Raw genomic sequence first — 14,860 nt, 5'->3', positions numbered from 1 at the left:
ATGATCCAAAAATTACAGATACAAAATTCAACCAATGCTTGCAGAAATGTATGAAGTGTATCTGTGCAAGATATAAATGTGAATACACACATTTTTTATCAGATATTTTCATGTCCTTCTCCTTTATTATTGCTATTGTCAGAAAATGCAATATTGTAGTTATTTGAGAATAACAGTTTACATTACAAATCAGCTATTGAAATGATCCTGTGAATTATGAAACAAAGATGAAATGAACACAAAAAAACAAAAAAGGTGTTAAACCAATGTTTTTTAAAATATATATAATAACCAACAATAACCCAAATGCCAGAGTCTAACAGAGTGATAATGCTTTTGACTCCAGTCCACATTTACCTGCCTGGGGACAAGGGTTCAAGCCCCTTCTCTGCCCTTCTGTCTGTCCCCCTACTTTCTGTCTCCCTCACTACTTTCCCCGCTGTACTGTCTTAAAATGAATAACAATACAAAGGGACATCAGAGTTCCAAAAAAACAATTTTAATTCACGGGGTGAGTGTGTTGGTGTTCAGTCAGGCACTTTCTTTGAGCGAAGGCTAACCCACATTCCCCACACACGTGGCTTATTTATTCTTGTATGGGTTCGCTCGTGTTTTAACCTATGATACGATAATCTAAAACTTTTATCACAAAAGCTACATGCAAATGGCTTCTCTCCTGTGTGAAGACGTCGGTGCGATTTCAGGTAACCTAACTGAATGAAAGACTTTCCACAGTCTTGGCATTTGTATGGTCTCTCACCAGTATGGTATCTTTCATGCAGCCTTCTTTCATTGGCAGTGATGAAGGTTTTTGTGCAATAGGAGCATGGAAATGGTCTTTCTCCTGTGTGAGTAAGTTCATGTCTTTTCAATGACACTGCTTTGTAAAATTGCTTTCCACAGATTGTACAAGGGTATCTCACCCCCTCATGAACTTGTTCAATGTGTGAATTCAGCTGAAGTTTTGTTCTGTAGGACATGTCACACTGCGAGCAAGAAAATGGTCTCTCCTCTGAGTGGGTCCCCATATGCACTGACAGTTCTCCAGCAGCCTTTCCACACTGCCAGCACAGGAACGGCTTTTCTCCTGTGTGCTTCCTACTGTGTATTGTTAGAGAATTTGCTGAATTGAACTTCGCTTGACAAACAGAGCACTGGTACAGGTACTCTCCTGATGCAGATAGTGATCTCTCAGACGCCCCAACAGGGTAAAGGTCTTCTCACACATGGTACACTGGATTTCCTTGTGCTGCATCAGCTTGTGTCTGTCAAAGGCAATTGAGTTTGGAAGTACCTTTCCACAATCAGAGCAATAGAATGGGTTGTGAATTCGCTTGTGTGTTCTTAGGGATGATGAACCTTTGAAGTCCTTCCCACAATCATCACATTTGAAGACCACCTTTCTTTTTTCACATTTGAAGACCACCTTTATTTTTTCCTCTCGGCATAAACTTTCCTGGTGTTGCTTCAAATTACAGATGTCATCGAAACGCTTTCCACATTTTTTACACCAGTGAACCAGTTGGGGTTGACTGGTGGATGTCTCTGGGGTATTAGCCTTAAAAGCCAGCAGTTCGCTAGACTCCTCCCCTTGGTGCTGGTCTACCATCTGAGAGGACTCTTCTCGGTTCACCTTTCAGATATATCTCTGGTGTTGATTCAAACTTTGCTTGTACTTCAAACTCTGCTCACAGTTGACACATTGATAAGGACGCTCCTCTGAATGGGATCTCATATGAGTAGCTAAATGAGAAGCACAGTCCAACATCTTCCCACACACAGTGCATGCGTGTTCTTGGGCAGTTGGCAATGGAGTAACAGCCTTGATAAGGGGCTCAGTGTCATTTTCCTTGGTAGTGAGAGTGCTGATGCAACTCTCTGTGTTAACTTCCACTTGTTGCGGGTCCACACTCAGACCAAAGTATTTTAGGATGCCCTCGTGTCCAAGGATTTCCTGATGTTTCTTCAAAGAGTCTTTGTACTTAACGCTTCTCTCACAAATAGCACAATGAAAGGGACGTGCCTTTGAGTGAGATTTCAAGTGCCTATCCATCTGTGAGGTACAAGTCAAAATCTTACTACAGACATAACAGGTTTTGGAATCTACCTGGGTTTGATTTTCTGCAGTGGCAAGAAAAACCTTCTCCGGTTGCGGGCCACTCTGTTGTTGTGCCATGTTCTGACCAACATCCTGACACAAATCTCCCTGGGTCATTCTCTGACACAATTCTCTCTGGCGTTTTTTTAAATCGTATGAATACTTGAACCTCTTACCACAATTGACACACCTAAATGGACACTCTTTTGAGTGGGAGCTCATGTGCCTTACCAAGCTTGAAGTACGAGCAAAAAACCTCCCACACACAGAGCATGTGTTAGTGGCTGTGATAGTGTCCAGAGTTCCTTGATGAGATGGCCCTGGTGGAGAGGAAGTCTTGAGGGGTGATGTGATCAGAGATTTGCTAGTTGAGGGTTGTGGGATCTCTTCTTCATCCAAAATTTGGAGCTCCTTTTCACAAACTCGCGTCTGGTGTCTCTTCAGATTATGACCATCCGAGAAGTATTTTTCACATTCGAGGCACTTACACTTGAGATGTCCAGTGTGGGTTAGCTGATGCCTTTTCATGGCTGCGACCCTAGTGAAAGTATTTTCACACACTTCACATGCATTATTGAATGGGCCTCTTTTGCATGACTTCTTTGGGGAAGAATGCACCTTGGAGGATGATGGCTGTTTGTTTGCACGCCAGGAAGAATCAGTCTTTCGAGGTTTTCGACCTTTTGAACACATTTCCTTAATCTGCAGCCTTTTGCTTCGTTTTAATGGTTGAAAATGTGATGGTCTGAGTGAATTCAAGCCAGTGACAGCTTGATTGTCAATTTCCCCAAGGCAGTCTCCATGTCCGTACCATACTCCTGCTCAGTAATTACATCTCTTCTAACCTCATCTGCTGGGACTAGTCCATCAATTTCCTTTGTCCGATTCTCCAACAACTCTCTTGCTTCCATTCCCTCCAAATTCATGCTTTCTGATTGTGTATCTGAGTCTACATCTGGGGCAGTCACCACTCGGACGTATGGAGGAAGAGACAGAGAGGAGAGGATGCAGTCACCAAAGGACTATGGAGTTCCTTTTCATGCATAAAAAGTGGGAGACAATGAAAAAAAATTCAGGTTAAATTGAACAGCATATGATAATTTTGTCAATGCCTCGAATATAAACTTTTACCGATAAAAGTAACAATTGCTCTACTTGACACAAATCATTCAAGTAATAAGGCCGAGGGAGTGTGGTATATTTAAGCAATGAGGCCGAGGAGGTGTGGTATATGGCCAATATACCAGGGCTAAAGCTGTTCTTATGCATGATGCAATGTGGAGTGCCTGGATACAGCTCTTAGCAGTGGTATATTGGCCATACACCCCCAAAAAACAGAGGTGCCTTATTGCTAAAATAAACTGGTTACCAACGTAATTAGAACAGTAAACAAGTATTTATACATCATACCTGTGGTATATTGTTTGATATACACATGGCTGAAATGCTGTTTCATCCGATCAGCATCCAGGACCCAAACTATCCCAGTTATAATTGCAATTTTGGCACAACCAATCTATAACACTGTATGATACTCACGGATGGAGTCCAAATGTCCACGTTTTCTGTGGTACTGGAGCAAGGTTCTCAATTGTATGGGGTCAGGTACAAACTGTACACATTTCTCCAGGGCAGAGGGGACAGCATTTAACAAGGTGGCAGTCTTGAGGGAGAGGAACATGTTTTAAAAGCATTAACAACTACAAACTCATGTCACACTGAGTTTCTTTGTTTAAATGTAAAAAAATATTATTGATTCTTGCTTGGTATTATTGACTTCTAATTCCCCAAGCTAATTAGATAAAGGTGTTATTCCTTCTTATTACCTGTTCAAGGTCTGGTATGGGAAGTAACTTCTCAAGTCTGGAAAGGAATTCCAACATCAGCATCTGTATTGCAGTGTCATAGTTGGGCCCGAATTCCACAGGGAACACATCCTAGATGAGAATAAATTAACCTAAAATGACAATAATACCTGAAAGATACTCACCTCTGCTTCCCCAGTGGATATGAGGCTTCGGATCCTGTCCAGGTGTTGCTGAATGTCTTGGTCTGCTGTCTGCTCAGTACGACACAACTCCAGAACCATCTAAAATTACAGATGACCAGTCAAGAGTAGAGCAAAGGTCAACCACAAACTACGTAGGCATTGCTCTTTTCTCATTGTGACACATTTAGATAGATAGCCTAGCTAAGGGCCAATGTCAGTATTTGAGAAAATCAGTGTCAGGGTCTTCAACTCAGTCAATGTTTAACAGCTGACTGTTTTAGGCTAGAGTCAACAATATTGTTGTCAGAGACTAACCTCACATGATCTTGTTGCATGTTTCTTTTTCCCCATTCTGAGGCCAATCTCTTACCCTTGCTCGAAGGCCCAGGATGAGTTGGGCCCTCTTACTGCAACTCAAAAGCTCTGGCACAATCTCTGTCACCGTGGTGACAAACTCCTCCAGCATCCCATAATCTTGAACATCTCCTCGCTGAACCACTTGCCACATGGCTGCAGAGACAAGCCGCAGTGGTGGAATGAAGAGACGCAGAGAGGGAAGAAGAAGAGGGGGGCCTAAAAATAAGAAAATAATTTGTAAACAGAGCTACGCAGATGTCTTGCAAGCTAAGAAGTTATCCCCCTACATTGTACACAGTCACCTTGACCAGGCGCAAGCAAGTTTGACAAGGCACGCCTTCATAGCACCTAGCTATAGTTAGAAGGGTAGGCCTAAATGCTATACTGAACATAAATATAAACGCAACATGCAATTTTTTCAAAGATTTTAATCAGTCAATTGAAATAAATTCATTAGGTCCTAATCTATGGATTTACATGACTGGGCAGGGGCGCAGCCAATCAGAATGAGTTTTTCCCCACAAAAGGGCTTTATTACAGACATAAATACTCCTCAGTTTCATCAGCTGTCCGGGGGGCTGGTCTCAGATGATCCTGCAGGTGAATTAGCCAGATGTGGAGGTTGTGGGCTTTCGTGGTTACACGTGGTCTGCGGATGTAAGGCTGGTTGGACGTACTGCCAAATTCTCTAAGACGACATTGGAGGTAGCTTATGGTAGAGAAATGAACATTCAATTCTCTGGCAACAGCTCTGGTGGACATTCCTGCAGTCAGCAAGTCAATTGCGCACTCCCTCAAACCTTGAGACATCTGTGGCATTGTGTTGTTAGCCAAAACATTTTAGAGTGGCCTTTTAGTGTCCCCAGCACAAGGTGCACTTGTGTAATAATCATGCTGTTTAATCAGCTTCTTGAAATGCCACACCTGTCAGGTGGATGGATTATCTTGGCAAAGAATAAATGCTCACTACAGGGATGTAAACAAATACAGTGGGGGAAAAAAGTATTTAGTCAGCCACCAATTGTGCAAGTTCTCCCACTTAAAAAGATGAGAGAGGCCTGTAATTTTCATCATAGGTACACATCAACTATGACAGACAAAATGAGAAAAAATATCCAGAAAATCACATTGTAGGATTTTTAATGAATTTATTTGCAAATTATGGTGGAAAATAAGTATTTGGTCAATAACAAAAGTTTCTCAATACTTTGTTATATACCCTTTGTTGGCAATGACACAGGTCAAACGTTTTCTGTAAGTCTTCACAAGGTTTTCACACACTGTTGCTGGTATTTTGGCCCATTCCTCCATGCAGATCTCCTATAGTGCAGTGATGTTTTGGTGCTGTCGCTGGGCAACACAGACTTTCAACTCCCTCCAAAGATTTTCTATGGGGTTGAGATCTGGAGACTGGCTAGGCCACTCCAGGACCTTGAAATGCTTCTTATGAAGCCACTCCTTCGTTGCCCGGGCGGTGTGTTTGGGATCATTGTCATGCTGAAAGACCCAGCCACGTTTCATCTTCAATGCCCTTGCTGATGGAAGGAGGTTTTCACTCAAAATCTCACGATACATGGCCCCATTCATTCTTTCCTTTACACGGATCAGTCATCCTGGTCCCTTTGCAGAAAAACAGCCCCATGCTTCACAGTAGGTATGGTGTTCTTTGGATGCAACTCAGCATTCTTTGTCCTCCAAACACAACGAGTTGAGTTTTTACCAAAAAGTTCTATTTTGGTTTCATCTGACCATATGACATTCTCCCAATCCTCTTCTGGATCATCCAAATGCACTCTAGCAAACTTCAGACGGGTCTGGACATGTACTGGCTTAAGCAGGGGGACACGTCTTGCACTGCAGGATTTGAGTCCCTGGCGGCGTAGTGTGTTACTGATGGTAGGCTTTGTTACTTTGGTCCCAGCTCTCTGCAGGTCATTCACTAGGTCCCCCCGTGTGGTTCTGGGATTTTTGCTCACCGTTCTTGTGATCATTTTGACCCCACGGGGTGAGATCTTGCGTGGAGCCCCAGATCGAGGGAGATTATCAGTGGTCTTGTATGTCTTCCATTTCCTAATAATTGCTCCCACAGTTGATTTCTTCAAACCAAGCTGCTTACCTATTGCAGATTCAGTCTTCCCAGCCTGGTGCAGGTCTACAATTTTGTTTCTGGTGTCCTTTGACAGCTCTTTGGTCTTGGCCATAGTGGAGTTTGGAGTGTGACTGTTTGAGGTTGTGGACAGGTGCCATTAATACAGGTAACGAGTGGAGGACAGAGGAGCCTCTTAAAGAAGAAGTTACAGGTCTGTGAGAGCCAGAAATCTTGCTTGTTTGTAGGTGACCAAATACTTATTTTCCACCATAATTTGCAAATAAATTCATAAAAAATCCTACAATGTGATTTTCAGGAATTCTTTTCCTCAATTTGTCTGTCATAGTTGACGTGTACCTATGATGAAAATTACAGGCCTCTCTCATCTTTTTAAGTGGGAGAACTTGCACAATTGGTGGCTGACTAAATACTTTTTTTCCCCACTGTATGTGCACAAATGGGACATTTCTGGGATCTTTTATTTCAGGACATGAAAAATGGGACCAACACTTTCATGTTGCGTTTATAGTTTTGTTCGGTATAAGGGGGACCCTTGGGATGTCCAACTCTGACGGCACCCCATTGAAGTTGAAATTTAATAAGGTATGGGTTAAGGTTAAGGTTAGGGACGTCCCAAGGATCCCACTCTCAGCATCTACCTTAGAAGACGTGCAGAGATAAATAAATTCATATGAGCCGCAACCATGATTGAAATAATACTGAACAGATATTCAAAGTTAAATTTAACACGAGTCTAAGGTGCTTCAAATACATATTTAAAATATTTAATAAAAAGGTGGCTGATTTCACTTGTCAGACAATGAAACCTATAGTGATGCCCCAAACGTATCTGTCACGGTTTACTTAGCCAGAACCCAGAAGCAGACCAGGACAAGGTACGTTGAGACAAAGGTGAGTGTTTATTAATAGATTCCGAGTGAGGCTGAATAATCCAGGGAACAGAGCGGGTGGCGTGGATGGGTTGTTGAGGGTGCAGTGGTTGGTCCGGTACTGGCTCGGCAGCCGCCGACCATCAGGCAGAGGTTGGGTGAAGGTTCCGGGTGAGAGACTGCAGACAGAACAAAACGGAGGTCAGTACACAGCAAGTCAAAAAGGTGCAAAACAACAAAACTAACACTAATGGCTCAGAGACTGATACGCTGACAAACATACTGTTCATGGCTAACGATCCGGCAGGAACTGGATGTTGGGCCAGAGCCTAAGAAGGGTGATGATCAGGACCAGGTGTGCAGATTGCTGATGGGATGCAGGTGCGGAAAACAAGAGCGCTCCCCGGAGCGTTCCCGAACCCTCGGGAAACTGGAGATTACGAACAGGAACACTAGTCACCAGACAGGACCCGACTCAGACAGCCGGGATCGTTACAGTACCCCCCCTCCGACGAACGCCACCGGGCGGACTCCCCGGAGCGCCAGGATGGAGGCGGTAGAAGTCACTGATGAGGTCCGCATCTAGGACCTGTCGCCGCGGAATCCAACTCCTCTCCTCAGGGCCATACCCCTCCCAGTCCACGAGATACTGGAAACCCCGGCCCCGCCGTCTGGAATCCATGATGCGACGCACCGTGTAGGCAGGACCACCTCCGATCATCCGAGGAGGAGGAGGAGGAGGCGGAGGAGGCAACAGAGGACTGAGGAAGACAGGCTTGAGGCAGGAGACATGAAAGGTGGGATGGACTCTGAGCGTCCTCGGTAGTTTGAGTCGAACTGCCACTGGATTGATCACCTTCTCCACCACAAACGGACCAATGAACTTCGGTAACAACTTCCTAGACTCAGTCCGTAACGGAAGATCCCGTGTGGCCAACCAAACCCTATCTCCGATGGTATAGGTGGGAGCGGGGATCCGGCGACGATTCGCCTGGAGCTGATACCGGTCCGAAACTCTAAGGAGTGCCTTTCTGGCCCGATGCCAGGTCCGGTGGCAACGACGAATATGGGCCTGAACAGAAGGCACTGAGAGCTCCTTCTCCTGAGAAGGAAACAGGGGAGGTTGGTAGCCATACAGGCACTGGAAGGGAGACATCCCAGTGGCAGATGTAGGAAGAGTATTGTGGGCATACTCAACCCAAGGCAACTGAGAGACCCAGGAGGTGGGGTTGGAAGAGACCAGACAGCGTAGCGTTGATTCCATCTTCTGGTTGGCTCTCTCCGCCTGACCATTGGATTGGGGGTGAAAACCAGATGTGAGACTGACAGTAGCTCCAATGGCCAAACAGAAGGACTTCCAGACAGCAGAGGTAAACTGAGGGCCACGGTCGGAAACGATATCACTGGGCAAACCGTGGACCCTGAAAACCTCCCTAACAAGGATCTCGGACGTCTCCGAGGCAGAGGGAAGCTTGGCAATTGGCACAAAGTGGGCGAACTTGCTGAATCTGTCCACGATAGTCAGAACGACCGTGTTCCCCTCAGAAGCGGGCAACCCCGTGACGAAGTCCAGGGCCAGATGCGACCATGGTCGCCGGGGAATAGGAAGGGGGTGAAGTAGTCCAGAGCTGGGCCGATTAGTACTCTTATTCTGCGCACACACTGGACAGGCAGCAACAAAACCCCGAGTATCCTCGGCCATGGCAGGCCACCAAAAACGTCTGCGAAGAAACGCCATTGTCCGAGCCACGCCAGGGTGACAAGCCATCTTGCTGGCGTGGGACCATTTGAGGACAGCAGGACGAACCGACTCAGGCACAAACAACCGACCGGGTGGACCGTTACCGGGACCGGGCTGAGTCCGAAGGACCGCCAGCACCTCCTCCTCAATCTTCCACATAACTGCTCCCACGACGCAGTTCCGGGGGAGAATTGTCTCGGTCTTGGACCCACTCTCCTCCGTCTTGGAGAACATCCGGGACAAGGCGTCCGCCTTGCCGTTCTTAGATCCAGGTCGGAACGTCAGGAAAAACTTGAATCGTCCGAAAAACAACGCCCACCTGGCCTGACGGGAGTTGAGACGTTTAGCCGATTGCACGTAAGCAAGATTCTTGTGGTCAGTCCAGACAATAAACGGTTGCTCCGCCCCCTCCAACCAGTGGCGCCACTCCTCCAAGGCAAGTTTCACCGCGAGAAGCTCCCGGTTACCCACATCGTAATTCCTCTCCGCAGGCGAAAGGCGACGAGAGTAGTAGGCGCAGGGATGGAGTTTACTGTCCGTGGAGCATCGCTGCGACAGGATGGCGCCAACTCCCACATCAGACGCGGCCCACCTCAACGACGAACTGACGGGCCGTGTCCGGTTGAGAGAGAATCGGTGCGTTGGTGAATCGCCTCTTCAAATCCAGAAACGCACGATCCGCCTCCGGATTCCACTTGAAGGTCCTGATACTGGAAGTCAAGGCAGTTAATGGAGCGGCCACACGGCTGTAATCCCGGATGAATCTGCGGTAGAAATTCGCAAACCCCAAAAATCTCTGGAGCTGCAATCTCGTACCGGGCTGGGCCCATTCCAGAACCGCTCTAACCTTCTCCTGGTCCATCCTAATCTCTCCCCTGGAGATGATGTACCCGAGAAAGGATGTCGTGTGGGCGTGAAACTCGCACTTCTCGGCCTTCACGAACAGGCGATTCTCCAACAATCGCTGCAGAACCTGCCGGACATGCTGGACGTGGTCGGAAGGTTCCTTCGAGAAAATCAGAATGTCATCCAGGTAAACAAACACAAAGAGACCGATCATATCTCTCAGGACGTCGTTCACCATACTCTGGAATACCGCTGGAGCATTGGTCAGTCCAAACGGCATCACCTGATACTCGAAGTGACCCATCGGTGTATTGAAACCCGTCAACCACTCGTCCCCCTCTCTGATCCGGACCAGGTGATACGCATTGCGTAGGTCTAGCTTGGTGAACACCGTAGCACCCTGTAAGGAGTCGAAGGCAGAACTCATCAAGGGCAGGGGATACTTGTTCTTGACCGTGATGTCATTCAACCCCCGATAATCAATACACGGTCGAAGAGAGCCATCCTTCTTACCCACAAAGAAGAATCCTGCCCCCAGGGGTGATGACGAGGGACGAACGAGACCAGCAGCTAGGGACTCCTTGATGTAGGTCTCCAACGCCTCACGTTCAGGTCGGGAGATACTGTATAACCTTCCCTTGGGGTAGACAGCTCCAGGGACCAGGTTGATGGCACAATCATATGGTCGGTGGGGAGGGAGTGACAGAGCCTTCTGCTTACTGAAAACTTCCCCCAAATCGTGATATGTCTCGGGAACCAGGGACAAATCTAGGGGTTTAGCCTCAATCACCTGACTGGGAACCGAATGGGGGCAGGCAGTCTTGAGACAGTTAGCATGACAATCAAGGCTCCAACTCGTTACCTTGCCCGTCACCCAATCGAACGTGGGATTGTGTTCCTTCAGCCAGGGGTATCCAAGGACCAGAGGAACATGGGAAGACGGCAGAATGAAAAATGAAATCATCTCAGAATGATTCCCCGACAACCGCATCTTAACCGGTTCAGTCCTCATCGTGATACGTGCCAGACTACTGCCGTTCAGAGTGGTCGCTTCAATGGCTTCCGGCAATTGCTCCTTGGAAAGCCCCAGCTGTTCCACCAACTCGGCATCAAGAAAGCTTCCATCGGCACCTGAATCGATAAAAGCGTTAAGCGCTAAGCTCTGATTCCTGTTCACAAGGGTAGCCGGGAAACGGGGTCTGACAGAGGTACTGAGAGGTTGAAACTGGCTCGCTAAAAGTCCTCCCAACTTTAGCGAGCCGGGCAGTTTGACGACCGCCGGGAACAAGTGGAGATGTAATGTCCCGAGCTACCACAGTAGAGGCAGCAGTTGGTCTTACGTCTATGTTGACGCTCCTCCTTGGTTAACCCGTGCCGCCCCACTTGCATGGGTTCAGAATCGGGATAGAGGACCTCTCCACTAATCCATTGTGGTGGAGAATGATCGACGTGTTCTGGTCCACCACCCGACCCGACTGGGAACTGAGAAGCTGATCGATTGGACGGACCCCATTGCTTCTCCCTCCTTCGCTCTCGGACTCGATTATCCACCCGAATAGACAAAGCTACCAAGCTGTCCAGGTCACTAGGCTCCGGATAGGAGATCAACTCATCCTTGAGCTGCTCCGACAGACCCTGGTAAAAGGCCGCTTGCAGAGACTCCTCGTTCCACCCACTCTCCACAGCCAACGTCTTGAACTCGATCACGAAGTCGGCCACGCTGCGAGTTCCTTGGCGAAGCGAAAACAGGCGCCTAGCTGCGTCCCTCCCTCGGACGGAATGGTCGAAGAGCTTCCTCATCTCGGCCGTGAACCCCTGGTATGAAGCCATGCAGGGATCCTGTCGTTCCCAAACGGCTGAAGCCCACTCCAGCGCTCGACCACGCAGCAACTCAATCACAAAGGCTATCCTAGCCTTGTCTGTGGCATAAGAGTAGGGCTGTAGATCGAACACTAGTCCACACTGCATAAGGAAGGAACGGCATCTTCCCAGCTCCCCCTCATATTTATCCGGCGTCGGAACCTTGGGCTCACGGATGGACACAGCTTCAGAAGCGGCAGGCGAGATGGGTGAAACCGGTAGTGGATCCTCCACCGGACACTTGCGTTGGTTCTGGACCTCCGTCAGACCGGTAGAAAGGTTCCGAACTGACAACGCGATCTCCTGTAGTACCATGCTATGATGGCCCAACATCTTCTCCTGCTGGGTAATAGCATGGCGAACAGAGTCCAGGTCCGCTGGGTTCATTACTGGCCGGATCGTTCTGTCACGGTTTACTTAGCCAGAACCCAGAAGCAGACCAGGACAAGGTACGTTGAGACAAAGGTGAGTGTTTATTAATAGATTCCGAGTGAGGCTGAATAATCCAGGGAACAGAGCGGGTGGCGTGGATGGGTTGTTGAGGGTGCAGTGGTTGGTCCGGTACTGGCTCGGCAGCCGCCGACCATCAGGCAGAGGTTGGGTGAAGGTTCCGGGTGAGAGACTGCAGACAGAACAAAACGGAGGTCAGTACACAGCAAGTCAAAAAGGTGCAAAACAACAAAACTAACACTAATGGCTCAGAGACTGATACGCTGACAAACATACTGTTCATGGCTAACGATCCGGCAGGAACTGGATGTTGGGCCAGAGCCTAAGAAGGGTGATGATCAGGACCAGGTGTGCAGATTGCTGATGGGATGCAGGTGCGGAAAACAAGAGCGCTCCCCGGAGCGTTCCCGAACCCTCGGGAAACTGGAGATTACGAACAGGAACACTAGTCACCAGACAGGACCCGACTCAGACAGCCGGGATCGTTACAGTATCCAGGTCTGTGCCCAAACAGTTTGAGCTTCTACTTCTAAAAATCCACCTTTCCAGAAATAAGTCTCTCACTGTTGCCGCTTCCTACCGACCCCCCTCAGCCCCCAGCTGTGCCCTGGACACCATATGTGAATTGATTGCCCCCCATTTATCCTCAGAGTTCGTACTGCTTGGTGACCTAAATTGGGATATGCTTAACACCCCGGCCATCCTACAATCCAAACTAGATGCCCTCAATCTCACACAAATTATCAACGAACCTACCAGGTACAACCCTAAATCCGTAAACATGGGCACCCTCATAGATATCATCCTGACTAATTTACCCTCTAAATACACCTCCGCTGTCTTCAACCAGGATCTCAGCGATCACTGCCTTATTGCCTGCGTCCGTAACGGGTCCGCGGTCAAACGACCACCCCTCATCACTGTCAAACGCTCCCTAAAACACTTTAGCGAGCAGGCCTTCCTAATTGTCCTGGCCCAGGTATCCTGGATGGATATCGATCTCATTCCGTCAGTAGAGGATGCCTGGTTGTTCTTTAAAAGTAATTTCCTCTCAATCTTAAATAAACATGCCCCATTCAAAAAATACAGAACTAAGAACAGATATAGCCCGTGGTTCTCCTCAGACTTGACTGCCCTTGACCAGCACAAAAACATCCTGTGGCGTACTGCATTAGCATCGAATAGCCCCCGCGATATGCAACTTTTCAGGGAAGTTAGGAACCAATATACACAATCAGTTAGGAAAGCAAAGGCTAGCTTTTTCAAACAGAAATGTGCATCCTGTAGCACTAACTACAAAAAGTTTTGGGACACTGTAAAGTCCATGGAGAATAAGAGCACCTCCTCCCAGCTGCCCACTGCACTGAGGCTAGGAAACACTATCACCACCGATAAATCTACAATAATCGAGAATTTCAACAAGCATTTTGCTATGGCTGGCCATGCTTTCCACCTGGCTACCACTACCCCGGCCATCAGCTCTGCACCCTCCACTGCAACTTGCCCATGCCCCCCCGCTTCTCCTTCACACAAATTCAGACAGCTGATGTTCTGAAAGAGCTGCAAAATCTGGACCCCTACAAATCATCTGGGCTAGACAATCTGGACCCTTTCTTTCTAAAACTAGCCGCCGAAATTGTCGCAACCCCTATTACTAGCCTGTTCAACTTCTCTTTCGTAACGCCTGAGATCCCCAGAGATTGAAAGCTGCCGCGGTCATCCCCCTCTTCAAAGGGGGTGACACTCTAGATCCAAACTGTTACAGACCTATATCCATCCTGCCCTGCCTTTCGAAGGTTTTTGAAAGCCAAGTTAACAAACAGATCACCGACCATTTCGAATCCCACCGTACCTTCTCCGCTATGCAATCCGGTTTCCGAGCTGGTCATGGGTGCACCTCAGCCACGCTCAAGGTCCTAAACGATATTATAACCGCAATCAATAATAGACAGTACTGTGCAGCCGTCTTCATCGACCTGGCCAAGGCTTTCAACTCTGTCAACCATCGCATTCTTATTGGCAGACTAAATAGCCTTGGTTTCTCAAATGACTGCCTTGCCTGGTTCACCAACTACTTCTCAGATAGAGTTCAATGTGTCAAATCAGAGGGCCTGTTGTCTGGACCTATGGCAGTCTCTATGGGGGTGCCACAGGGTTCAATTCTTGGGCCAAGTCTTTTCTCCGTGTATATCAATGATGTCGCTCTTGCTGCTGGTGACTCTCAGATCCACCTCTACGCAGACGACACCATTTTGTATACATCTGGCCCTTCATTGGACACTGTGTTAACAAACCTCCAAACGAGCTTCAATGCCATACAACACTCCTTCCGTAGCCTCCAACTGCTCTTAATAATAATAATAATAATATAATAATATGCCATTTAGCAGACGCTTTTATCCAAAGCGACTTACAGTCATGCGTGCATACATTTATTTTTTTTTTGTATATGGGTGGTCCCGGGGTTCGACCCCACTACCTTGGCGTTACAAGCGCCGTGCTCTACCAGCTGAGCTACAGAGGACCACTCTACTCAGCA

The 14,860-nt window shown here is 47.6% G+C and overlaps 2 protein-coding genes across 2 annotated transcripts in view; both read right to left on the bottom strand.

Annotated features, from left to right (window-relative positions):
* Window positions 1-234: 234 nt before the first annotated feature.
* On the bottom strand, window positions 235-2,626 carry LOC123483957 (zinc finger protein 629-like). The gene has a single exon (XM_045213898.1). It carries the CDS (start codon window positions 2,624-2,626, stop codon window positions 1,637-1,639), a length of 990 nt encoding a protein of 329 aa, XP_045069833.1. The 3' UTR covers window positions 235-1,636.
* A 988-nt stretch (window positions 2,627-3,614) lies between these two features.
* The window catches only part of LOC121548313, a 30,481-nt gene continuing 19,235 nt past the window's right edge, over window positions 3,615-14,860 (bottom strand). Inside the window, exons 5-6 of the mRNA XM_045213897.1 lie at window positions 3,925-4,035; window positions 3,615-3,761 (exon numbers count right to left, since the gene is read on the bottom strand). Coding sequence (XP_045069832.1) covers window positions 3,615-3,761; window positions 3,925-4,035 — 258 coding nt within the window. The remainder of the gene's footprint in view (window positions 3,762-3,924; window positions 4,036-14,860) is intronic.

Source organism: Coregonus clupeaformis, unplaced genomic scaffold, assembly GCF_020615455.1.
Source record: "Coregonus clupeaformis isolate EN_2021a unplaced genomic scaffold, ASM2061545v1 scaf0169, whole genome shotgun sequence".
In the NCBI taxonomy this organism is placed as follows: domain Eukaryota; kingdom Metazoa; phylum Chordata; class Actinopteri; order Salmoniformes; family Salmonidae; genus Coregonus; species Coregonus clupeaformis.
Note: the sequence above shows the minus strand (reverse complement) of the source record. Positions and strands in the feature narration are given on the sequence as shown.